The sequence below is a fragment of the Tamandua tetradactyla genome, chromosome 15 (genome assembly GCF_023851605.1).
Source record: "Tamandua tetradactyla isolate mTamTet1 chromosome 15, mTamTet1.pri, whole genome shotgun sequence".
In the NCBI taxonomy this organism is placed as follows: Eukaryota; Metazoa; Chordata; class Mammalia; order Pilosa; family Myrmecophagidae; genus Tamandua; species Tamandua tetradactyla.
The window spans coordinates 28,543,669-28,569,723 of NC_135341.1; the positions used below are offsets into that span (position 1 = coordinate 28,543,669).

The 26,055-nt window shown below is 35.3% G+C and overlaps 2 protein-coding genes and 1 pseudogene across 26 annotated transcripts in view; 1 reads left to right on the top strand and 2 right to left on the bottom strand.

The window, feature by feature from the left end:
• The window catches only part of TASOR (transcription activation suppressor), a 64,290-nt gene extending 52,682 nt beyond the window's left edge, over nucleotides 1-11,608 (top strand). For 2 of the 7 annotated variants that reach the window (XM_077128947.1, XM_077128948.1), the window contains 7 exons: nucleotides 903-1,831; nucleotides 4,353-4,475; nucleotides 5,212-5,371; nucleotides 5,828-5,936; nucleotides 7,147-7,325; nucleotides 7,528-7,689; nucleotides 8,531-11,608. In XM_077128947.1, coding sequence (XP_076985062.1) covers nucleotides 903-1,831; nucleotides 4,353-4,475; nucleotides 5,212-5,371; nucleotides 5,828-5,936; nucleotides 7,147-7,325; nucleotides 7,528-7,689; nucleotides 8,531-9,063 — 2,195 coding nt within the window. In that variant the 3' untranslated portion in view covers nucleotides 9,064-11,608. Of the gene's footprint in view, nucleotides 1-902; nucleotides 1,832-4,352; nucleotides 4,476-5,211; nucleotides 5,372-5,827; nucleotides 5,937-7,146; nucleotides 7,326-7,527; nucleotides 7,690-8,253 lie in introns of all 7 variants that reach the window. The other 5 variants (XM_077128949.1, XM_077128950.1, XM_077128952.1 and 2 more) reach the window with 3 other exon arrangements.
• The window catches only part of CCDC66 (coiled-coil domain containing 66), an 84,598-nt gene that overhangs the window by 19,205 nt on the left and 39,338 nt on the right, over nucleotides 1-26,055 (bottom strand). For 9 of the 19 annotated variants that reach the window (XM_077128965.1, XM_077128954.1, XM_077128959.1 and 6 more), the window contains 10 exons: nucleotides 21,470-21,714; nucleotides 21,178-21,262; nucleotides 20,231-20,392; nucleotides 18,697-18,841; nucleotides 18,029-18,166; nucleotides 14,431-14,912; nucleotides 13,715-13,755; nucleotides 12,682-12,941; nucleotides 11,807-11,934; nucleotides 10,302-10,514 (listed from right to left, as the gene is read on the bottom strand). In XM_077128965.1, coding sequence (XP_076985080.1) covers nucleotides 10,428-10,514; nucleotides 11,807-11,934; nucleotides 12,682-12,941; nucleotides 13,715-13,755; nucleotides 14,431-14,912; nucleotides 18,029-18,166; nucleotides 18,697-18,841; nucleotides 20,231-20,392; nucleotides 21,178-21,262; nucleotides 21,470-21,714 — 1,773 coding nt within the window. In that variant the 3' untranslated portion in view covers nucleotides 10,302-10,427. Of the gene's footprint in view, nucleotides 1-1,000; nucleotides 9,050-10,301; nucleotides 10,515-11,805; nucleotides 11,935-12,681; nucleotides 12,942-13,629; nucleotides 13,756-14,430; nucleotides 14,913-18,028; nucleotides 18,167-18,696; nucleotides 18,842-20,230; nucleotides 20,393-21,177; nucleotides 21,263-21,469; nucleotides 21,715-26,055 lie in introns of those variants that run through there. The other 10 variants (XR_013162723.1, XM_077128956.1, XM_077128955.1 and 7 more) reach the window with 8 other exon arrangements.
• On the bottom strand, nucleotides 21,722-23,025 carry LOC143657038 (metaxin-2 pseudogene; annotated as a pseudogene).

Below are 26,055 nucleotides of genomic sequence, written 5' to 3' on the forward strand. Positions count from 1 at the left end.
GGGTAAAACTGTGTGTTAATTTTATCTTTTAGGTAGGATCATAACATTTTTTTCTTTTCCTAAAATACAGATTTAGCATAAATTGCTGTTAATTTTTCCCTTATCTCTTAAAAAGGGATTTAAAGTATTTGTTTTGAACGGTTTCAAAAACATTGTACTTGAACTTTGAATTTGATGAAAAATAAAAAAGGTATGATCTTGTGAATTAAAAGTGGTATCAAAGATATTTCTGTTTATGTAACTGTAAAATATTCTCTTCTTATCTTACTGAACCTTTTTTTTTTCCCCTGATAAAAAGAAGTCCTTACCAGGAAATCCACTATGCCATTCCCATATGTGAAAGCTGTGAAGGTGGTTAAATTCTCCTAGATCTTGAAAGCAACTCTTAACTTAACACTTATTCCCACAGCATTTCTGTTTGGCATTTTATTACCTAGCACTCAAGATTCTCATGTATATTAAGGAGGTATTATAGTTGCATTGCTTGGCAAAAAATATAGGGATTGACCAAGATGCCCAAACTGATTAAAGCATGTCTATGAAAGATCTATAGAATGGTAAAGGCAGCAGAAATAAGCAAATGACTTAATTTGTTGTGATGCTAAATTGGCACCTGTTTGACCACTTCAAAAGAAAGTAAAGAAAGTAACACTAAGTTGTTATTATGGGCTACTGAAATCCAAAGACCAAACTACATGGAGGGCATGTAGGATTAGGGTTTATACAAGGTTTTTGTTCCACCTTTTTTGGTTTCAGTGAAACTATTGATGAACCTTCTGATGCTTAATTAGTTCTAAATATATACTTGAGCCAAATTTTTTTTTTGCCTGATTTAATAGTTTGTTTTTTCAGATGTTCTCTTTTTTGGATTATTCTTAAAATAATGAACTCTTCCTATATAGGTATGAAATCACCAGAAGAACAGCTGGTGTGTCTACCACCACAGGAAGCCTTTCCTAACGACCCCCGGGTAATAAGTAGACAGAGAAGTTCTGATTACCAGTTTCCATCCTCTCCATTTACAGACACACTAAAAGGCACCACTGAGGATGAAGTGTTGACAGGTCAGGTGGTGACAGTGGAGGAGCAGTGTGTGCCAGCAGCAGAACCACCTGTACTGTGTGAAACCACAGAGAGGACAGTATTAGGAGAGTACAGTCTGTTTTCTAGGAAGATAGAAGAGATTTTGAAGAAAAAGAATGTTTCATATGTCAGTAGAATTTCTACACCTTTGTTTTCAACACAAGAGAAGATGAAGCGGCTTTCTGAATTCATATATTCTAAGACTTCTAAAGCTGGTGTACAAGAGTTTGTTGATGGCTTGCATGAGAAACTAAATACTATTATTATTAAAGCATCAGCCAAGGGTGGGAATTTGCCACCGGTCAGTCCTAGTGATTCTGGTACCAAGATAGCATTGATTTCTCTGGGAAGTCATGTCATACCAGTTTCCTCAAGTGACTTCAACAGTAAATGCCTCCCTGAGCCACTTGGTAGTGATCCTTTGAAAGACACCGATTCTAATGAGCAACATTCCTCTTCAACTTCAACCGAAGTAGAAGTGAACCAGCCACACCATGCCACAGAATTAATGGAAACGTCTGATCATACTGTACCTGGTGATACTGCCCCGGAACCAGTAGAAAAAGAAACAACAAAATCGCCTAGTGATGTAAACATTTCTGCCCAACCAGGCCTTTCAAATTTTATAAGCCAGTTAGAACCTGAAGTATTTAACAGTTTGGTTAAAATCATGAAAGATGTCCAGAAAAATACTGTGAAATTTTATATTCATGAAGAAGAAGAAAGTGTGCTCTGTAAAGAAATAAAGGTAAGTAAATGAGAAGGTAATAGTAATGCTGTATAAACTTGTCTTGTTTGGTGTGACCTCTATAAAATGGGATTTTATCTTAAATGTTGACCATATATTTTCATAATTTAACGATGCAGAGTGAAGTGAAAGACTATTAAGTTTAGCTAAGTTTGGAACCTGTGATCTAAATATCTTGGAGTTTAGATTCTTGCTATAGCATCCATTTTAAATTAACATTTGTATACATACTACGTCTTTTCCTGTAAAATGATGATTCAGAGGTTTTAAATGTTTGTTGTCAGAGTTAACTATCGGATAACAGGGTTTTATCAGTCAAATAGAAAAAAATGTCCAAGGATAGTCAACAATGTTACCCTGGTCATGTGAGGTTCCCTGCAGCCCTTTTTGATCAAAACTGAGATGGGCCTAAAAAACTACCCAATCATGAAGGATTCCTTTCTTTCCTTCTGCTGAAGAATAGTCTAGCATTACAGGTATTTGGTTTAAAAAATTACATACACATCATACACATACATGTGTATGTGTGTATTTATGTACATATATATGTTTAGATAGTTATGCCAAATGTGTAACAACTATGTAAATTTTAACACATTGGGACAATAATGCCAGTGGTTTAATATCAGTTAACACTGAAGTATAGGATTTTAATTCCTTAACGGAAGGAATACCTAGGTTTTTAAAATAAATGCCTACTTCCCTTTATGGAATTTACTTTTCATGACGTGGGTTTCTGCTTGTTCTTGTAGAGGAAGCAGAGGGAACTATAAATAAGTGACTTAGAGCCTAGAGTGGCCCAGAAACTCAAATGTTGCTATCAAGTGCTGAGGAGTTAGTACTTGTTTGGTTTGGGGACCTCTCTGATGCCAGCATGTTTTATGTGATGCCCAGAGAGGATGTGAAGAGCATGGCAATGCAAGAGGCAGTAGAGTGCTCAGTTGTACCTTCCTTCCTGATTACTTAGGAAAATAAAACCAGACCAACTAGGAATTCCTGGGTTGCATTTCTGCCCTGTATGATTGAATGTAGAGCTTCTCAACTCTTACCCCCAGCTATATATTCTCAAGTACAGTAATCTATGAGTGTAGCTGCATGTTGGTATGGAACAAGATGAGAGGAATAGGTTGGGCACAGTTTCCCATAAACTTGAAATAAATTCACCCTCCCTGTTTTTTAAACTGACTGTAACACACTTATGTGACATTTATTTTGAGGGCATAAGTGAATGGTGCTTTTATTCACAGCACGGACCAAACTATATTGCTATTTGTTCATAAGGCTGCTCTGTGTTTTATATATCTGATAGGAAATCATAGATTGGAACTTAAACTCTTTTAAGTGTTATCTGTTGGAACCCAGCAGAAATATTTCAGAAGAGTAAAAGACTTTTTGAATCAAGATGTAAGCTTCTTAAGTATTTCTGGAGCCTTACTGATTTGTTACATATATGAGTTAAACTGTCTTCTCTAAAATGAACTTGAATTTAAAGCTGCTTAATTTGAAAAGACAGATCAAAAATAGTAATTTGTCAGATAGTAATTTATCTTTTCTTTAACTGACTGTAAGCTAGTTTGAAATTTGCCCAGAAGCTTCAGAGCATAGCTCAACGTCAAACCATGTGGAAGATGTTCCTTTAGTTTACCTTTATACAAAAATATCCTCAGTTGGTGTGATGCTTATAGGCAGGTCTTGAAAGAGCAGTACTGACTGATTGTGAGTTGAGTAGATCTAACCAGCCATGCCAACCTTAAGAAAATTCATCTGCTCCTCTATCGTAAATGAGGAATGTGACCTTCAGGGTTCAGGATTCCACCAGCAGACAGACAGCAACAACTACTTATTGCCTTGTGCCCTTTGAAGGTAGTATCATTTCTCGAGCATGGAGGGAGGTGTTAGATTGGAGAGTCTGAGTCGTTCTTTATTATTTTGCCTGAAGATGTAAACTTGACAGACAGTTGATTAATATGTGAATAGCACTGTATATATTGAAGCGCTATATTAATGCATTTGGGGCTGTTTTGAATTAGACGAGCTACAGTGCTTGTAAAGTTGCTTTGTAACTAAAGGAATAGATCAGTAACATTGCTGCAAATAACCAAGGGTCTGCTTAGAAAGGAAAAGGACATGGCGGAGTAGGGGTGCTGTATGGAAGGGCAAAGGAGTGGCTAATGATTGGACTCTGGGTTGCCTATTTCTAAGTAATAGAGGTGGATTAAGGGACCTGGGTTAATCCATTGTCAATAATTCGCATTTACTTGGCTTTCATGGTTTTGTGCCATAATATAGTACAAAGAGCCGCTGCTTAGCTGTGTGACTTTGTACAAGATGTTTAAGCTCTGGGTTTTAAGTTTGTTCCTCTTTTACAAAATGAAGAAAAGTGGATTTGAATATCTCTGAAATCTCTTAGAGCATAAACTTATCTTAGGAGTTCTGGTAGTTAATCAGTAGATAAACCGATGGTAAATAGATACTTACAATAAAGCGTTTTAATAGTGATTTAGTTGTCTTTCTTCAACAGGAATATCTTATCAAATTAGGCAATACAGAATGTCATCCAGAACAGTTTTTGGAAAGAAGATCAAAACTAGATAAGCTATTGATTATTATTCAAAATGAAGACATTGCTGGTTTCATTCACAAGGTAGACTATATTAAGTTAATTTCACTACTTATTTTGGTTACAAAGATGTCCTTATTTTAAAATCTTACTGTCCATGAGACTAAAGCTGTTCGTTTATAAAAATATCACAAGCTTTAAAGGGGATAGAATTTCAAGGTTGGGAGGTTTAGGGCTTGAGACCTTAGAGACTCTTCCATGAATCAGCTTCAGAGATTCAAGTTGTATCTCTGCAAAATTTTAAATTGCTATATATCACAGATCTTTCCTATCAACTCACAGTCATGACTAAGAAGACTGATGCAATCCTTGAAATGCCATGGGTCTGCTGACTGACCTTACATTTTTCTTCTCATCTTCCCCTATGTGTCCCAGGCAGTGTATCTATGCCCCCCCTTTGTCAAACCAGTCCTTTCCTTGTATTTAAAGGTACTCTGGTTTTATGAGTACCTCAAATCCTACTGCTCTTTTGTGTTTCAGTATATATGCTCTTAACTTCATCTGAACTCTGACTGGTTAGACAAGTTAGCATTTGTTGATTTTGTGTTTCAGTCTAAGTTCCTTGTCCTTGGAGTGTTTTATTCATGACAGGTACCCAGTATATAAAAATTGCTTTATACATTGGGATGTAATATTGGGAATATTATTTCTGTGCTTGGCTTCCCAAGGGCAGTTCACTAGTATGAGTCAATTACTTCACACTTTTGTCAGTTCATTTCTTATCCATCCTTCTTTCTGTTTTGGCATTTTATTTAAACAGGTCCCTGGCTTGGTGGCTTTAAAGAAGCTCCCCTGTGTTAGTTTTGCTGGTGTCGATAGTCTGGATGATGTTAAAAATCATACGTACAATGAGTTATTTGTATCTGGAGGCTTTATTGTGTCTGATGAATCAATTCTAAATCCAGAGGTTATCACAATTGGTAAGAGTCATACATTCCTTTGCACATGTAAACTTCTCTTGTTTTTTCCTAAATGACTCAGTCATACTTTCTTTTCGATTGCCCTGTTGCCCATTCTGCTTTTCACAGGTAATGGGGTTCATTCCCATTTTTCTCCCTTGAGCTTTTGTCATAAATTTCTTTCCTATTCTGTCTTAAACCATTTCCTCTAAATCTGGTATAAAGCAAGGCTCTCTGTACCTTCTGCACTTGGATCACTTGTGGTTTGTTATTGTTGCTGATAATTTCTTTTTTTATGTATAAACATTATGCTCTTAGTGCTTCGGGGATATGTACATGTCTTAGAGAAGAAGGGAAAAAAAGGAGAATAGGACATAGGAAAGTAGGTATTTCTACATGATATGAGCAAGCACTTCTTCCATAGTCAGTTGTGAACAACTGTTATTGATCTAAAAATAAACTTTATATCTCTAACAGAAAACCTTAAAAATTTCTTGACATTCCTTGAAGAACTTAGTTCTCCAGAAGGAAAATGGCAATGGAAAGTCCACTGTAAATTTCAGAAGAAACTAAAGGAACTGGGGAGGTAAGATTTAGAAAGTAACTACATAATGGTTGTTGATTTTAACATTGTGTTATGGATGTTGTCAATTTTTATAGGTATCTTTATGTAGCCATAAGGGAATGCTGATAATGAATTATCCCAGCTTTTTCTTGGGAAAAGGTGGTATTCTCATTTAGGTAGAAATTTGGCAAAGGTAGTATGTTGTATGGGTAAATTGGTTTTAATCTTTGCCACTTGGAGGTTTAGAATAATCAGCTTTTTTTTTTTAACTGAACTATAAATGTCAGCTAGATCACCAGACCTCTCCCAAGTGTTGACAACTACTTTAGGTAGCTAATCAAGTCATGCATATATTTGGACAAGGATCACTCTCAACCTGATAAAGGGATATTCATTTATATTAATAGGTAGTTTTTAACACACCCAGAAATCACTATTTCTCAAAGTGTTGTGCTCCTTGGAGCACTTGTTACTTGAGGTTTCACCGAAGATTAAGTGTTCAGATGAGTTGGGGTTACTATATCCTACTATTGGAAAGTCAATTAAATGTATGAAGGATCAAAGAAACTATATAGTAGTTTAACATTGTGGCAGCCAGCCTTTCCAAATTATATTAGACCATAAAATACTTATTTCTTAAAATACCTATTAGCATTCCATGATATGGGGAATTCAGGCTGAAATAATTTTTAAATGTTTAACTTTTTTTAGAAGTTTTTTTTTTAACTTGCGTCATCTTCAAATTATGTCAACATAGGTTAACTTGTATCTTTATATGACAGATAACAGTACTGACGCCTGAAAGTTTAACTTGTCCAAAGTTACCTGGTATCCTCATCTTCCTGACAATAGCCAGTAATCTCCACTGCTTGCTGCCTTAGGCCTTACTAGCTTTGAGCCATGTAGTTCTATTATCTGAAGGATTTATGCTTTTGTCGTTGATTATACTTCCAAGTTAGTAAAGCTAAAGATAACTAAATGTATTATTTAGTAAGTATAATGGTTGAAATTTTGACCTGAACTGAACAGCTGGCCCTCACCCTTAGAGAAAGCCCCTGGACTTTCACGTAAGTTATAATTCCTACTCTCTCTCTTTCCTCTAAGAAGCCTCTGTACTTCAGGCAGTACTAAGAAGTGTAGTTGCCTCAAAATTGTGGTTTTAAGTTGAAGCAAAAACATCCCTACATTTTTAGAAATGCAGATCCAGAAATGAAACTGCTTAATTTCACAGATTGAATGCTAAAGCACTAAGTCTGTTGACGCTTCTGAATGTCTACCAGAAGAAACATCTTGTTGAAATTTTGTCATACCACAATTGTGACTCACAAACTCGAAATGCTCCAGAATTGGATTGCCTTATCAGACTTCAGGCTCAGAACATACAGCAACGACACATAGTCTTTTTAACAGGTAAAGAGAGCACTTTAAAGCTTTCTTCTATGAATATAGGAATGTGGAGGATAGGATTTTGTTGGTCTTTGCTGGGTGGGTATTGTGTTAAGCTGGTTCTGAAAATGCAGAGGAAAGGATTTTGTGAGGGGTGTGGGGCATGTATCAATTGTCCATGTATATTTTCAAATGTATTATACTTGAAACTTTTTTTTTTATTTAGAGAAGAACATCAAGATGCTTTCCAGTTACACAGATAATGGAATAGTGGTTGCAACTGCTGAAGACTTTATGCAAAACTTTAAAAGTCTTGTGGGGTTTCACAACTCTATCACAGAAGAAAATCCTCTGCTTGGTGCTAATGAGAATCTTGAGTCTCAGTCAGGTAACTTTTCAGTAGTTTTCATTTTCTTTAAGGCAGACAGAAAAAGAGGAGCAGTTTTGGTTCATTATTAAATAATGAAATGCCTATTTTGAAACCACTCAGCCCAGGGGAAGTGTTTCTAGGCATTTAATTATTCTAATAATTAGCATTCACAAAATTTATTATGCTTTTTAGTCGTAGGTCGATAAGTTACTATAGACTGTGGACTACATTTTCTCTCTGAGGTTACGTAAAAATTTTATTGGCTGCTGCTGTCAGCAAAGGAGATATATTAAGAAAAATGTAGGAAACCAGGTAACGGGGATTTAGCATTTAGGCTACTAAATCTCCCCAGATGTATTATAAGGTAGTTAGGATATTCATAGCTTTAGTCTTTTGTAAGATGGCCTCTGCTGTAGTTCCAGCTTTTGTGTAAAATGAAAGATGTACTTTTGTTTCTGGTGAAAGCAGAGATGATCAAACATGCAATAGCGCTAATCAGTTTACTAATCCAGTGACGCTAGATATCAAAAAATTTTATTTTATATTTGTTTTGTCAAATACTGAATTACCGTATAACTTTAGATGCTGTTTTGACATTAACCCCTTTGGAGCTGGGAGTTGGGATTTCCCAACATTAAACGTGAACACATTTCGCAGAAGCTTTTAGCATCGGATTATCTGGACATTCACACCTAGTGTGAGTGTTGTGACTAAGTGAACTTGTGGCAGAAGACCAAGCTTTAAGGGATTGTGGACTTGCAGACCCTGACGCATTATATTGTGTGAGTAGTGTATAATTTTAAAACTTAAGCAAACTGTGTATTTCAATAGAGGAGGACTTTTTGTTTTTTAAATATAGCTCTTTTAGAAAGCGATGAAAAGGATGAAGAGGATATGTCTCTGGATTCAGGGGATGAAATCTCACAAATAGAAGTATGCAGCAATTTTCATTCAGAAATATTGACGAAAGAGACCAAAGGATCAAGTGGAACAGATCAAAAAAGGAATATTCAAATTGAGTTGCATGTGTCTCTTGACATGCAAAAAAGTTTATTAGAAGATAAGACTTATCAAATTGATTCTGAAGAGAGAGCATCTATTGATATAGCATGCTCTGAAGGAGAGAACAGCAGTTCAGCTGAGCAAGATTCATATAGCACCTTTCAGGTTTATCACAGTCAAAGTCAATTAAATATGTCCCATCAATTTAGTCATTTTAATGTTCTCACTCATCAGACATTTTTGGGGACCCCATATGCCCTTTCATCAACTCAGTCTCAAGAAAGCGAAAATTACTTCTTATCTGCTTATACTCAAAGCTTGGATAGAGATACATCTCCATTAAGTTGGGAAAAAGATGATTCTTCCAGGCCGTATTCTAAAGAGAAATAATTATAGTAACTTTTTTTTTAATAGGTTGTTGTGGACTTTTTTTGTTTCTGAAAAAATTGAAATAACAATTTATATTTCATTCTCTAAACAAAAGGTTTCTTGTCCTTTCTTAAAATGTTTTTTTCTCTTATTTAAATCATGATGGCCTGTAACACTTCAAGCATCTGAAAATTGAAATAAATATATATATATTTTTAACATATTTGTACTTGAATTATCTCATGTTGGCACTTTTAAGTTTTATGTTTGTATGTCACCTGTACTAGGCCTTCAAATTGAAGCCAGTTTTATATGTAAAACTAGTTATTTACAGAAACGATCAACAGCAATGGCTTTTCTTGTGCTAATGGAATATCTGGTGATACAGTCTACTTTTGCTGAAATGAATTATCAATTATTGTATTTATTTTGATTTAAGCTTTTGTATAGTGTTTTTACACAGGTATAAGCCAGTGATGCTGATAGAGGATTTTGGCTCAGTCCCTCAAGATTTTTAACAAGTGCAGTTTCATTTAAATAAATGTACACAGGATTCAATACCAAGCAGCATTATTTTTATCTTCAGGCATAGGCACGTAAAAATCTGTTGCTAAGATTTCAGTCAACTTTTTTATTATAAAGATAACCTTTACATTAAGGGCATTGTGAACCATTTGGAACAACTTTAGCTACAGATTTTTAAAATAGTAGTCTTCAAAAAAGGACGTCTATTTTTGAGGTGATCTTAACTGGGTATTACCATTTAGTAAGTACTTTTAAAGTGCTTTTTAAATTCACAAATAATCAAAGTATATGTGGAAATAGGTAGGTTTTACACTCACATCTATTGCTAAGAACTGCCTATCACTAATGCTACTATGGTAAAAAAAAAAAAAAAATCACAAAAGCAGGATTTAGAGAAAAAAAACCTAAACTGAATTTGCGTTGTCTTGGTAAAAGTTAGAGCCTGGATGTGTTAAGGCATTTGCCTCAGAAGTTGAGGAGACGTTCCACCTTTTTATTTGTCTTGTTGATAGAGCAAAACATATAAGAGTGATATTTCAATTAATAAGCTATATTAAAAAGTGTGGGAGGATATATTAAGAACAGGCCAGAATTCCAGACTATATCACGGTAAGTAGAATGCATTCTTTTAGGAATTAAAAATCTAGATTGTATGGGAAGCATTTTCTTCACTACTAAATTTTTACAGGAGGGTCCATTTTATTATATATATATATATATAAAGATATACAGCATTTTACTACACAATGTACAAGTTTTTAATGAGCATTTAAAAAAACCTAAGCTATCTGAAAAACACATTTTAGTCAAACATATTTTATAATCTAGAAGACAAAAATTGACAATCTGGTTTTCTACCTTTAAAACGAAGAACTAAAATTCTCTTCTTGATTTGCAGCTAAAGGCATGAGATTAGTTTCCAACTCCTTTTGCTTCTGGAGAAGGCCCTGAAATCACATTGATATATTAGTAAGGTGTGTAATAGACTGGCAAATTCCTGTCTTATATGCCTGTACTGTTTATATCACTTTGGAAATATTATGTATGAAGTCCCTATCCCTTGGCCCAAGCTTAAGCTTTACTTTGTCTTGCTGGATTTTAATCACTCAATCTTGCAGTAAACGTGTTATAAAAACCAATTGGGATGTCTTTTCAATAGTTCCATAACTGTGGGGCTAAAATGACATTCCCTCCTCCCCCAAATGGTCTTATATGGTGATGGGGCATAATATTCTTGACTACAGTAAACTTGTGTGGCTCACACAAGGCCCTGCTGAAGTAAGAGTACGTATTGGTGGGTGAATGTGTACATCATATCCTTCCTCTTGACCTCATAACTTTTCTCTCTATTAGGCTGAGAATAAAAAACCCCTTTTTCCCTTTAAAATAAGAATTTAAATAAAACCTCAAGAGTTTCCAAGCTCCTTAAGTTATTTAAAAAACTAAAGGATGCTTCCTGATTAGCATATATTATTAGGTGGTCCTCAAATAAGTAATGGGCCAAAGTGGTAATAATTTTTCCAGCTTTATAAAGAAAAAGGATGGGGAAGCAAAACCTGAATTAACATTTTAAAATGCAAGGGAGGTTGGTAAAGGACTGGACATGGAAAAGCAGGCACAGCTTATTTTTTTCCCCAATACAAAGAACTACGGTGAATCAAAACTAGTTGCAAACCAATTTTGCAAGGTCTAAGGTTAGGAAGATAGACAACAGGAGACATGTTTAAGGTTAGATGTGTTACCTGATTTGATTTTTACCTACTTTAATAAGAATGTGAAGGCACAAAAAAATGGCCTAGGAGAAAATGAGGGAGCTAGCCTGATCAGGTCATACATACGATTTCACATCTATTCTTTAGGACTTACATCAGTGCTCTGAACACTGCCAACCTGTTCATTTAAAAAAGTGTGGGCCAGATTGCGAAGAATTTACATAATTTAGTATTTTTTTTCCTTTGGTGTTTTAGAGCCTTATTGATCATGTTTTGTCATTCATATGTATGCATTTTTTTAATTCAATAAAATCGTCTTAATATTTGAACTGTCTCATGATTTCATAGTGGAAAGACGAGTTTTAAAGACTGGAAGAATCAAAGGAGTTAACTTCTAGTTTTAAACTGGGTTGCAGCAAAGTCACATCATTCATATAACCATCTACACACTGCAAGCACACAGGGAGGGTGCCCCTTTGATATACTGAAAAACAGTATTTCCTATTTGTGGCTGAAAGCGCTCATACCTGTCTCAGTTCTGAGAGTCCCTTAAGAATTGCTTGCTGTCGATCCCTGTTTCTCACCAAGTTAGGATTAAGAAGTGGATCCCTGAAACGGTCAGAGTCAAATAGGTGCTGTGGTTCTCGGTCACAGTCTGAAGCCAAATGAAATTGACAAAAATCAAATACATATATGACAGAGCACCCTATGCTGTATGTAGTGAAAAGCTACTAAAGCACCTTGCAAGGTTGTCATTAGTAGGCAGGGCATTTCCAAACCAAAGTCATCTCAGCAAAGATACCACTTTCAGAAACCTTAAAATAAGGCTATCCTTTACCTTAGATTAACTTAATTTCCTTTGTGAAATAAACCCCTGGTAAATGACCTGGACTCGGTACTTAAGTAGACAAGAGAGGGAGAGACTACCCAAAACTGAGAGTTGCATGAATGCAGACAGTTGGTTGCATAACCTGACTGTAAGGTGCCCACACACTAGCTTTTGTTACTCTCTAAGCACACAGCTGAATAAACCTGCTTAAGCATCAGACAGTGCCCGAGACTCAGCTTTGATAGGGATGGAACCAAGGGCATCACCCCTGGGGACTGCCATCTGAAGCCCCCAAATGATAGCTGTATTATTTTAAGGATTCATTAATAAATTTGTATCCTGAGAAACCAATAAGCAAATTTCAGTTAGAAACAGAAAATTCAGTACTAGACTCCAAGAGAGAAAGATTCCCCTCCCCTCCCCTCCCCTGGGGCTGAACCTTCTAGAGGTAAGGTAATTAAAGGGGGGAATAGTAATTTGGATTCTGAATTCATGGTTAGGAGGGTTTTTTTGTTTTATTTTTAACTCACTGCATTTTAAATTTCTACAATACGAATACTTATATTTACTTACCATGTGAATTCTGATACTGAGGGTCCTGGGTTGAAGGCCTGGACAATGGTGCATCTGGATCAAGGTAACAGATCTCATTGGTTCGGACATAGGGAATAAAATGGGATGGTTCAGAAATCCCAGGTGATAATTCTGTTTGACTACCTCCTGAGATCAGATTCTCTCTTTTATAACTAATGTTTTTTAATGGGAAATGTAATGTATTAGTCTGAGTTTGTTGGGTTCTGTTTTTCACTGCTGGAATTTGTGGCGACTGAGACCTATTTTTTAAAAATAAAGCAAGATTAAGCAGGGAAAAGCTTTAATACAAAGTTGTGCTACTTAGATTAAGAATACTTTTAATCACATTTCAGTATACTCTAAATATACCAGTAAGACTACCTGTGAGATTTTTAAGAGCACTAAGTTATATATAAAAAGAAAGGCTTAGTTCTATGGCACCTTTTCATAAAGGAGGGCAACGGAATCGGATAAATAACTTCAGTTTTTACTAGCATATATGTACTCCAGCACAGGGGAACTATTGGCTGAATTAATTTGTGCTGAAATGCTTCTCCCTGAGTAATTCACCATAAAATAATGTACTCAAACGTGAACTAAACTCACTATTAGCATCCCATTCGGAGACAATCTAAACCACCTGAGACAATCTAAACCACCTGGTTCAAACACATTCATGCACAGAATAAGAATTCTAACAGTTCTAGATACGCTGTTTTAAACCTCCCATTAACTGAACTTCTCATTGTCCCTAACAGCAATTTCACTATTTACATCCCTGAAAAATCAAGTGTTTTGCTAAGTCTGGAGAAATGGGAGATGCCACTCACATTCTTGCCTGGAATGTCTCCAGCTATAATGGCACCCTTTCCCTTAAATCTCTACACCTTACCCGGAAGTCATACCCTTTCCTACTATTTGCTATCTAAACATACATGCCTGACTTACCTAAATTTTGAGATGTTTGTCACTTATTCTGCCCATACAAAAAAAGCATCAAGTAGCTATGGAATCAACTTGATCCTCAACATACCTTTTCTTGATGAAAGAATTAACACTTAGTGGTTCTTCTTCCTAAAAGATGGATGGAGAAATAAATACAGACAAGGAGTATGGGATTTCCAAACGGCCCATGTATATTTTTAGTGGTTACATTTATTTTTAAACATACAAGTTTTATCCTAGGGAAATGAGGAGGAGGGTGATTCGTTTAAATGCACCCATTAACTGGATGCAATTACTTTTAAAAATAATCTGAGGGCATTATGTGAATTAGATTGACTGGGTCATGAAATGAGGTTTTAGTATTTTTCTAGGATATAACAATAGAGTCATTCCTGATCTTGTACATCATCTCTTGTCTATATGGAATATAAACAGAGTTCTGAATGGATGTTTGAATAAAAACAGCTCTTTTTTTTCAGTACCGAGCATACATGCAAACTTACAAAGAGGAGATGGTAAACATTTTTGACTTTGGGCCATACAGTCTCTGTTGCAATGCTCAACTGCTACTGTAGCATGAAAGCAGCCATAGACAATACACAAAAGGATGAGCATGGATGTGTTCTGATAAAACTTTATTTACAACAAGCAGCAAAACTGGATTTGGTCTAGGTATAAATTACTGAGATTCTTGTTTAGAAACAAAACAGCTTTATCAAAATATGCATGTGGAGAATTGTGTTTTGGAATCTAGAAACATCTATACATGCTTGGAAATGTATTTTTAAAACAGAAAACCTTTACCTTTTTCACCAGATGCCAAGAGCACCTTGATTCAGTTTCTTGATGAGATGAATGAACTACCTGTGGTGAAGTGCCTTTATTTTGAGAGAGGTGTCCAGGATTATTTCTTTCTAACAAATGAAGCAGTTCCATCTGCCGTCTTACTTTTTTTTCTTCTCTCTGCTTCTGAAGTTGTTTAGGATACTTTTCTGATGCTGGAACATACCTTTTGAGTGGCTTATTTATATTCCAATCTGGCCTTTTAAGACATTTCTTCATATATTTTGTTGGTTTCTCTATTCTTATGAAATGATTACAGTGGTCATTATACCAACTGTCTTTTTCTACATTGGCTCCTTTATCCTGACTTAGCTGTTCATTTTTCTTAAGAGGTTCATTAAATTCTGCAGAAATCTCAGGGGATGGATCATCTATCACTTCCTTCTCCATTACTGATCCACAGCATGATTCTGCATTGGTGAATATTCCTGTATTTAAGTCATCTAAAAAAGTTTTTTCAGATGATTCACTTTATAAGTTTTAATCAGAGAAATTATAGGTTAACAGAAAATACAGTCTCATATATCCTCCTTCCATTATTAATACCTTGCATTAGCATGTTACCTTTGTAACAAATGATGAAATAATATTATAATTGTACTTTTAACCATAGTTCATAGTTAACACTTTTTTAAAATTAAGAAATCTTCACACAAATATAGTCTATAAATGGTGTACAACTGATGGCTCACACTTTCATCACAGTTGTGTATTCATTACCATGCACTGTTCGGTTTTTAGAAAATGTTTATTCTAGCAACATAATCTAAAATTTCCCCCTCTTAACCACATTCAGATATGTAATTCAGTGCTGTTGTTTAAATTCACAATGTTGTGCATCCATTATTTTTCAGATAATTCATTCTTAGCACTATATAACAGATACCGTTCTAAGCAAACGTTTTCACAGGATTGTTTGGGCTTACACTTAGAATATAAAACAAGCAAAAGCCAAATATACTGTCATCCTATATCATCGAAAAGTATATTTCTGAGAAAGTGTGTCATATACATTTTCCTATTAAGGACAACTGACAAAAATTTCATTTTAAAAAAATTTAGAGCTCTTTTAAAAGACATATGAGAAGTGTTCTTGTTCTCTTGGTTTGAAATTAACAGAATATAAATGTTAAAAGATCCTGAAAATGTCTGTCAGTTCTATATTCTACCCCAGAGGCACTGGAAACATGTCTCTTATAGTAACCCACCACCCCTTGTCCCAGCCAGATTTTTATGGACCTGCTGCTGAAGTTGTAAAGCCATGTTGCATTTCGTGTAAAGTCTGTATCTTCTATACCATTAAGCTAAGATCAGATCTTGCCTGCAGGCCATATCTAACTTTACTTTTATCCATTGTAAAAACAGGAAAAGTTCACCACTCAAAACAAAGACGTGAAATTTATGTAAGATCCAATGATCTTTAAATCCACTGATCTCATCTATTACAGCTATGTAACCAGTTAAGCAACAACCTTGTGCTATGACCTTTTTCTATAAATGATTAAAAATTTAAATTCATAATTGTCTAATGAAATAAGGCAGTCTGGGCAGCTACTGCTTTCCTAACTTATCTTAGATACTTGGGAATAAACTATATCAGGTGTGTTCATCTTGGCTGGTGATGCTCCAGGACTAAACCCTAATGTTCTCACATCTGCAACATTATAGTATTGGACACTGAACCTTTATTTTTGCCACCACAGACCCACTTTGCATCTTCCTCTACCCTGCTCTGTGACCTGGCAGGCTGAAATTTATAGACCATATTAGTGGATTCCTGGGATCTCTGGCCTCTGGTTCTGTTAAGAGGTTCAGAGGCAAATTAAAGGAGGGAAGAGGATGAGGGCAGGATATTTATTCCGCCGGCTCCTTCCCTAGTTGACATAAGGTTGCCCGTGTTCCTTTACCAAAGGTCACTGCTGCCCTCAAGGTGAGCTCTCTACAACTCTTGTCCTCTGTATTCCAGCAGTAATAGCTCATTTCCTATCATCACCAGTCAATACACTATCTCCTGTGTGATTCCCTTATAACCACTCCTTGGAAATAGTCTCTTTCTAAATAAGTGATCTTCAATTATCCTATTTTGAGATGCTGGCTCTTTTTTTTTTTACCCTTATTTAGAACCTCCCAGTGATCAATACAAAATTTTACTGTCTTAATTTCAATTTCCCTTAGTTGTTACATAGGATTTATAATTTTGATATTCATCTGGACATAGGGGAAGGACTGAACCAGAGTCTTTCAAGCTTCAGAGCAGACTATCAAAATATACCAAGAACTCATAAGCAGAACAACTTTTAAGGGAACAGGTTACACTGGCAAACTGCTTTACCTAACTTCTCTTTAGAAGGGTCTGCTCTATTTCCCAGTTATGCTCTACTTCCCAGTTTTGCCATGTGGGTAATGTAGTATTGTACTGAAACAGTATCTAAAATTGGCAGAAAACAGTGTTACATTAGGAAAAGGATTTCCATAAGGCATTTTGGGCTTGAGACTTAGCACTGCCCATCTTCTATGTGGCTCTTAGGAATCCCTAGGACAACATTAAATCCTAATACAGTAGCAAAATTAGGTTTTGTCTTTTTAAGTTACCCCAGATCCCCAAAGACCACAACAGGAGGATCCACTGCCAAAAGTCAAAAGGCACAACAATTTCCTAAAGTTATTTTTAAAAATTGAAAAAGATTTCCCAGACAGGTAAAAGGCTGAAAAGATTAATCATAAGCATGGGGATCTATAATAATGAATTCTCTACATGGATATTAACATATTACCCTTAAAAATTTTAAACCAGCACAAGATGCTCAGCATCATTAGTCACTACGGAAATTCAAATCTAAGCCACAAGATATCAGTTTAAACTCATTAGAATGCCTCTAATTAAAAAGATAGACAACAACAAGCATTGAGAAGGATTGGAGAAATTGAAATGCTCATATATAACATAAAATGGTGTAGCCACTTTGGAAATCTGGCAGTTCCTCAAAATTCTAAAGAAGAATTATCATATAACCTAGCAATGCCACTCTTAATTATATATACCCAAGAGAATTTGAAAGCAGGTATTTAAGTAAAAGCTTATACATAAATGTTAACTTTATTAATAACAGCCAAAAGTAGAAATAACCCAAATGTCCATCAACTGATGAAGGTGTAAGCAAAATGTGGTACAGCTATACAATAGAATATTAAACAGCTATAGAAAGTTATGAAAACGGAAAAAAAAAGGGGTGGGGGAACGGAGAGTGACTGATGAATTGGTATGTGGTTACTTTTTGAGGTAATGAAAATGTTCTAAAATTGATGATGGGTGCACAACTCTGTGAATATAAATAAAAAACACTGAATTGTACACTTTAACAGGGTGAACTGTATGATATATGGATTACATTGCAAATAAAGCTGTTATAAAAAATTAAAAGCCAGGAACACCCCTTAATTTCTAATTCTTCACCCACTGAAAACGTCAAATTCCTTCCATTTTTAAACCTTAATTTAATTTTTAAAATTATGACTATAATTTTAAATCAAATCACTTTTATAATTTCTAAACAAATACCTGTTTGCACACTAGCGTCCTTCTTGGGAGAGGTCGTAGAATTAATACATGTATTCATTTTACTACTGACTTCATCATCAGTTCTTGAATTTGAAATGGTATTAGTGGATGCATTATCTTCAGTTTGTATTGTATCAACTGGCAACGAGAAATAAAAGTATCTGATAAAATGGTAGTTCAGCAATACCAAAGGAAATTATGTGTAGTAGCAACTAAATGCTCAGCAAGACTTACAGTTAAACCAGTCAGCATGAAAACTGCAATACAAAGTTAGAGGGCTAGCCTAAAACCTCTTAGATCAAGTTACCTCCATTTTAACACTTACTGAATTTAGGATGATCACTTACTATTTTCTTTATAAAAAAAATGGGTACAAAAGTATACAATCTGCCAACAGCACAGGATTATTGTGAGCAACACATAAGAAACTATATATATATATATGAAATCATGTTTTTATTAAAAGGATATTTCCTGATATATGTGAAAAGTGTAATAACTGTATTTTCAATGCAACTTTCTAAATACAACATGCATTCCTATTTATAAAGTTACCTCAGTAAAACATCTGAAATTCCTTTACAAATATTTAGTAAGTATGCTAAAGGTATTAAAAATATATATTATTTAATATTATTATAAAATTATAAATCTGGTTAAGTACTTACTGCCAAGATTTTTAATCAATCTAGAGGTATCATGTCCCTTTTGAGTCAATTCTCGGATTCTCTGTTCTTGTTTCAGTCTCTGTGCCAGCTCCTGTGCTCTCTGCATCACCTGGAACAGCTCATTTGTCTTCAAAGTCATGATTTCCTATCCATAGTAGAAGGGTACAAAGTCAATACAATATCAAACTTGTAAAGACTTTGACTATTCTTTCAATAAATATTTTCTAAGCTCCTGTGTGTCAGGTACTATCCTGAACACTGAAGGGATAGCAACAAACAGCAAAACTGCTATCCTTTTGAAAGTAGTACTTTTTTCTACAGATACATGAGAGTTCACAAAAATAAGAACTCTTTTTCAATATTTCATGCTTGTACTGATAAATTTTTCAAAGTTTCCAAAAGCAATGGTCTTCCATCATAATTCTATTAGGATTAAAAGCAGATTTAAACTAAAGGGTTAAAAGGCAAAATGGTACAGGGGTAATTCAGCGGTAGATCTCACCTGCCATGCAGGAGACCCGTGCTTGATTCCTGCCCTGTGCACTTCACCCCCCAAAATAAAAATTCAACAAATAGTGCTGCAATAATGGACTAGCCACATGGGATAAGAATGAAATGTGATTCTGCCCCACAGCATGCCAAAAAAAAAAAAAGGCAAAACAAGGTATATGGCCATTTCTTGCAGTTCAAGCAAATAATACTTTGATTTTCTTGTGTACAGTTATCTCACAGGAATAGTTGGCTAAGCCTATTCAACACAATGATTAAAGGAGTCCACACCATGTATCTATATCCCCTTTATCAGACAATTTTGGAGTGAAGGCTGGAAGTACGATAAAGCCAGAAAACCCAAGCCCCACCCCCCATGGCTTCAGGTGATGCGCTCTGAGCTTTACTCCTTAAACCTCACAACTCCTGAGCACTCAAATGTGACTGTAACATTTACTTTGTCAGTCACCTGAAACATGGCACTCGACACCACCATGCCTTCTTGCCTGTACCACTGAACAAAGGGGTTTTCCCAGTCAATCAGATACACCTATTCTTATAAAAAGCCACTTAGCACAGAGAAAATTTCTGACACAGCCATAAGCTGTATCATCAATCCTAGCCAATCACTCTGCAAATATATGCTCCTGTTCACAAATGGATATGGATAGAAAAGCCTACCATGTTTCTTAAAATATCTAGAATAATTATTATGGACAAAACATTCATTTCAAAATCAAGCGCATGGATAACTTTTTGCTTTGTGCTTTAATACTCACCTTGACTTCCTTGTTAGCATAAAGAAAAAGCCCAGGCAATCATATATAGCACTTGTGAACAAATCACGTAAAAGAATAAAACCTCTCAAGCTTATTTTCCTAATTTTCTTTATGCAAATTTAGTGTTAGCATATATAGCTTCATAATTTCAAAGCACATGTAAATGTTCAACTTCTTGTTATCTGTCCTTTAATAACAAGGGTAAAGACAATATATTACATCCATTTTTATTCTAAAATGTTAAATTCTACAATTTAAATACCTACTTCCTTTTGCTTTTGCCTAAGCATGTCTTGTTCATACTGTTTCTGCATCTCTTCTCGTTCCCGTGCTAAGCGCCGCTCTTCTTCCTGTTCTTCCTTTTTCCTTTGTTCTTCTTCTAGTTGCTTCTTCCTGCGCTTCTCTTCTACCTGTGCAGTGATGGCTTTCTAGTCATAAATAATCACATAAGTCACTGCCACTAATATCCATGAAGCATTTGTTTGGTGACTCAAGAAAAAATTTCTCAGTATATAAGAAGTATTAGATATACAAATAAAGTATCAAATTTTCCCATGTATTTCTCCCATCTCCCACTTATCCAATCAAGTTTTCCACATCAAACCTAGGAAGGATGTTAGAAGAAATAATAAAAAAAGCAACAGAAGAAATAATCTCAATGCTCAGCACAGAACCTGGGAAGCAGCAAATATTCTATAAATATCTGCTTATTAACTAAGCCAAAATTTTCATATATCAAAGGTTTTAAAGAATTATTCAGACATTTAGGCTCCTTTAGTATTGGACTAAAACTGGGAGAAAAGTTTAATCATAGCCTCCTTTCTTATGCTCTTTGCTAGATTTCTTAATCATAATTCTACCACAATCCTCTATGGATTTCACTTTCAAAGAACTAATTTTCATCCTGAACAGAATTCAGGAGACTAAACTGATGAAAACCAAATATCTAATACAAACTTATTAAAATAGTGCAAAGTTATATGCTATATATATATATATATATATATATATGTATGTATTTTAAAGGAAAGGTCACTGTGGCATGTGATACAGTCAGGTTCTAAGCACAAATACAATTCTAATACTATAATGTCAGTTAAGGCATTCACCATGGGATTCAACAGGACCTATGCTAAGACTGCACTGCAATCTTAATTTCTATCTACTTAATTATCCATTTCCCTGCATATTACTTATTAAGGCAAATAAATACCTGATGTTCTAACTGTTTTTGTCGCCGTCTGTCTCGTTCCTCAATCTGAGCTGGGTCCAAGAGAGCAGTCATAGAACGGAGAAAGCTGGCAAGACAGATACATTAGATATTTAAACCCCCCAAAAGGTGGGTCTGACATGGTCCCAAATCATTTTTACTTAGGATAAATCTACTAATCATTTTTATTTCAAAGAAAAATTACCAAGAACTGAAACCAACTAGACAGTATACAAAAATAAAAACAATCCTACTAAAGAATACAGACTTCACAAATACTTAAGAATGAACTTACTTTGTTTTTTCACTGTTTGCCACAGCCACATCCCTAACAGGTTTTGCCATATGCTCCTTCTTTGAAGGTTCAATTTGGCTTCCAGTTGTACGTATATATACATTGCTGATGTCAGCTAGCTCCTGAGTGTCAGGAGAAACACAGAAGTACTCTGGTTGTTTGTGTGTTGACCGAGAGGACAGGTGAGACTGAGAACCAGGATAGAAGGAATCAAAATGCATAGCCCATCTGTCATCTTCCTCACCCTAATCATGGCAAATAAGAATCACTAAGAATTTTTCCAACTGTTCTTTTACACAAAATCCTAAATGACAAACGTATTTCTAAAAGTCACCACACAGAATGCACACTATAAAAATTAACAAAATCACATTCTATTTTGATTCCATACACATTTAGATAACTATGGTGAAGAATGAGACATTCCAATAATCAGGAAATATTTTAAAAGAAAATTATGAGAAGTTACATAAAATCTCACTAAATGCATTCAATGAAAACAGGCTCACATGACCAAACACCAGTCTTGTCAAGTTGTTTAAGGTAAAACACTTTTGGAAATTATTTTTTAGTCACGTAAGCTTTTATTTCATCCATGTTTCAAGGACACAAAAATCTCAAGATACAGAGTACAATATATCAAATGGAATACTTCAGAGTTATTTTAGTATGTATTCAAAGAACAGTATTAAGTACATGTAAAGAATATATGTTTTGAGATTTCCAAAACCAGTGTTTCTGGTTTTAAAATTCTGATACCATTATCTATTATAATATTCAAGTAATATATATTTCAAAAGTTAAATTTTAAAAAATTAATAGAGTTAACAAGTAATTCTAAGACAATCTGATGTGAGCTCCCTTTGTCATGATCTTCAAAATGGTCTTGCTCAATGCTTCTACAGAGAGCAAGGAGGTTGGTACAGTGTTTTACATTCTTAGAAAGTTCATCAATGGTATGGTATGGTAAGAATGGTGTAGAGATGCCCAAATACCAGTGTTACTTAATTTCAGTATGCTGCCCATTGAAGAAATATAGCTGTGTTTCCAGTCTTTGACAATGAGTGTGACAGCACTGGTCTACATCTTCGAAGACCTGGTCCAGAGTCTGTTTAACCCATCCAACGGCTCTCATATTACACTTGACTTCTGTTTCTGATGGGCTAAAATATGCAGAGGCCAAGGGTAAGGAGATCCATACCAAGCATGAGTGATCACTGCAGTCAACAGCATATTGTTAACTAATTCCATGTAGGCTTTCACTTTTGCTTTTTTGGACTTCATCCACCCATCACTAAGAGAATGGCCCTTGCTCGGCTTTAATGAATTGGACTGTTGGACCAATTTCTGATGATACTTGATTTCCCACATGAATAAAAGGTACTTTACCAGATGGAGACGTATATTCCACATTTGCCTTAAAAACCACTGAGAGGCAGATAATACATTTACAGAAAGATTCCTACAGGAGAAACTGCATAGTCAGAAAACAAAATTTTCTCCCTCTTTGGCTGCTGATACAATATAGCATTTTCAGGCCAAGTTTCTGCAGATGCTTACAGTTGTGAGGCAGGGATAATATCCAAATCAAGGAATCAAGATGATACCTTCTTCCTGAAGGCTGGCTGCTGGAGGTCCTGGACTCCTCTGTCACATGGTAGCATCTACTGGTCTCTCCCTTCTCTTCTAGGTTTTGCTTTCAACTTCTTGCTTCTGTGGCTTTTTCTCAGAAATTATTTTTTTAATGGAAAAATGCATGTTCTAGTTTGCCAGCTGCCGGAATGCAACACACCAGAGACGGACTGGCTTTTAATAAAAGGGGATTTGTTAGTTCTTCAGAGGAAAGGCAGTTAACTTTCATCTGAGGTTCTTTCTTACGTGGGAAGGCTCAGGGTAATCTCTGCTGGATTCTCTCCAGGCCCCTGGGTTCCAACAACTTTCCCCAGGGTGATTCCTTTCTGCATCTCCAAAGGCCTGGGCTGAGCTGTGAGTGCTGAGATGAGGTATGCCAAGCTGCTTAGGCTGTGCTATGTTGGGCTCTCTCATTTAAGCACCAGCCAATTAAGTCAAACATCATTCACTGCAGAAGGCATGCCTCCTAGCCGACTGCAGATGCAATCCGCAACAGACGAGGCTCACATACCACTGGCTCATGTCCACAGCAACAGAACTAGGTGCCTTCACCTGGCCAAGCTGACAACTCAATCTAACTACCACAATACATTTTTTCTTTATTGTCTAAAACCTCATAAGTTACCTTTGAACATGTAATTTTGGCCTCTATTTTTTTCTTTGCCACTCCTCTTCTATTTGCTTATTCAATAGTTCAATCCACTTTCTCTGCTATTCTTGTTTTATAGCACTGAAAGTGTTTCTGGTGGTACTACTTCCTAAACAATAGCCATCAATAGTGTCTAAAGTTCAGTTCTCTTTCCCTAAGTTCTTTATAGTTGCAAATCTTACCAAAGTAAGACATTTTCTCAAGGATGAGCAAACACTTCAAATAAAAAATATCAGCATACAAGAATGAAGTAGATATATTTCCATTCTCAAAATCATATTCATAAAATATACTATTGGAGAGATATATTATGATATCTGAGGGTAAGAAAAGGGAATTTTCAAATGGATTATATACAGAAAATTCTCCAAAACAATTATAAGAAAGATGATTTTCAAAATCCTATCCTAATGGAACCTCGTTTGGAAGTTGAAAAGAGTTACTGATAAAATAGATGAATACTGTCTTATATTTGACCTTGGAATACCAAAAATGTCTTTGGACCAAAAACCAGGAGATGTAAGAGGATAAGAAGCTTTCCCTATTGAACTATAATATCCTTCCTTTCTGTTTCCACTCCTAGAGCCCTACCACAATCTATGATAGTTTTTTTTAAATTAATTTATTAATTAAAAAATTAACAAACAAAAACATTAACATGTGATCATTCCGTTCTACATATATGATCAGTAATTCACAATATCATCATTTCTTAGAACATTTGCATCAACTCAGAAAAAGAAATAAAAAGAGAACAGAAAAATAAAACAAAAACAGAAAAAAAAGATCATACACATCATACCCCTTACCCCTCGCTTTCATTGATTACTAGCATTTCAAACTAAATTTATTTTAACATTTGTTCCCATTTATTTATTAATTAAAAAAATTAACTAACACAACATTTAGAAATCATTTCATTCTACATATACAATCAGTAATTCTTAATATCATCACATAGATGCATATTCATCATTTCTTAGTACATTTGCAGCGATTCAGAAAAAGAAATAGAAATACAACAGAAAAAAATAAAACGATAATAGAAAAAAATAAATAAAAAAAACCAAAAAAAATTATACCTCAGATGCAGCTTCATTCAATGTTTTAACATAATTACATTACAATTAGGTATTATTGTGCTGTCCATTTCTGAGTTCTTGTATCCAGTCCTGTTGCACAGTCTATATCCCTTCAGCTCCAGTTACCCACTATCTTACCCTACTTCTATCTCCTGATGGTCTCTGTTACCAATGACATATTCCAAGATTATTCTCTAATGTTGGTTCACCTCAGTGGGACCATACAGTATTTGCCCTTTAGTTTTTGGCTAGTCTCACTCAGCATAATGTTCTCTAGGTCCATCCATGTTATTACATGCTTCATAAGTTTATCCTGTCTTAAAGCTGCATAATATTCCATCATATGTATATGAATACACAGTTTGTTTAGCCACTCCTCTGTTGATGGACATTTTGGCTGTTTCCATCTCTTTGCAATTGTAAATAATGCTACTATAAACATTGGTGTGCAAATGTCCGTTTGTGTCTTTGCCCTTAAGTCCTCTGAATAGATACCTAGCAATGGTATTGCTGGGTCATATGGCAATTCTATATTCAGCTTTTTGAGGAACCGCCAAACTGCCTTCCACAGTGGTTGCACCATTTGACATTCCCACCAATAGTGGATAAGTGTGCCTCTTTCTCCACATCCTCTCCAGCACTTATCATTTTCTGTTTTGTTGATAATGGCCATTCTGGTGGGTGTGAGATGATATCTCATTGTCGTTTTGATTTGCATTTCTCTAATGGCCAGGGACATTGAGCATCTCTTCATGTGCCTTTTGGCCATTTGTATTTCCTCTTCTGAGAAGTGTCTGTTCAAGTCTTTTTCCCATTTTGTAATTGGATTGGCTGTCTTTTTGTTGTTGAGTTGAGCAATCTCTTTATAAATTCTGGATACTAGACCTTTATCTGATATGTCATTTCCAAATATTGTCTCCCATTGTGTAGGCTGTCTTTCTACTTTCTTGATGAAGTTCTTTGATGCACAAAAGTGTTTGATTTTGAGGAGCTCCCATTTATTTCTTTCCTTCTTCAGTGCTCTTGCTTTAGGTTTAAGGTCCATAAAACCGCTCCATTTGTAAGATTCATAAGATATCTCCCTACATTTTCCTCTAACTGTTTTATGGTCTTAGACCTAATGTTTAGATCTTTGATCCATTTTGAGTTAACTTTTGTATAGGGTGTGAGATATGGGTCCTCTTTCATTCTTTTGCAAATGGATATCCAGTTCTCTAGGCACC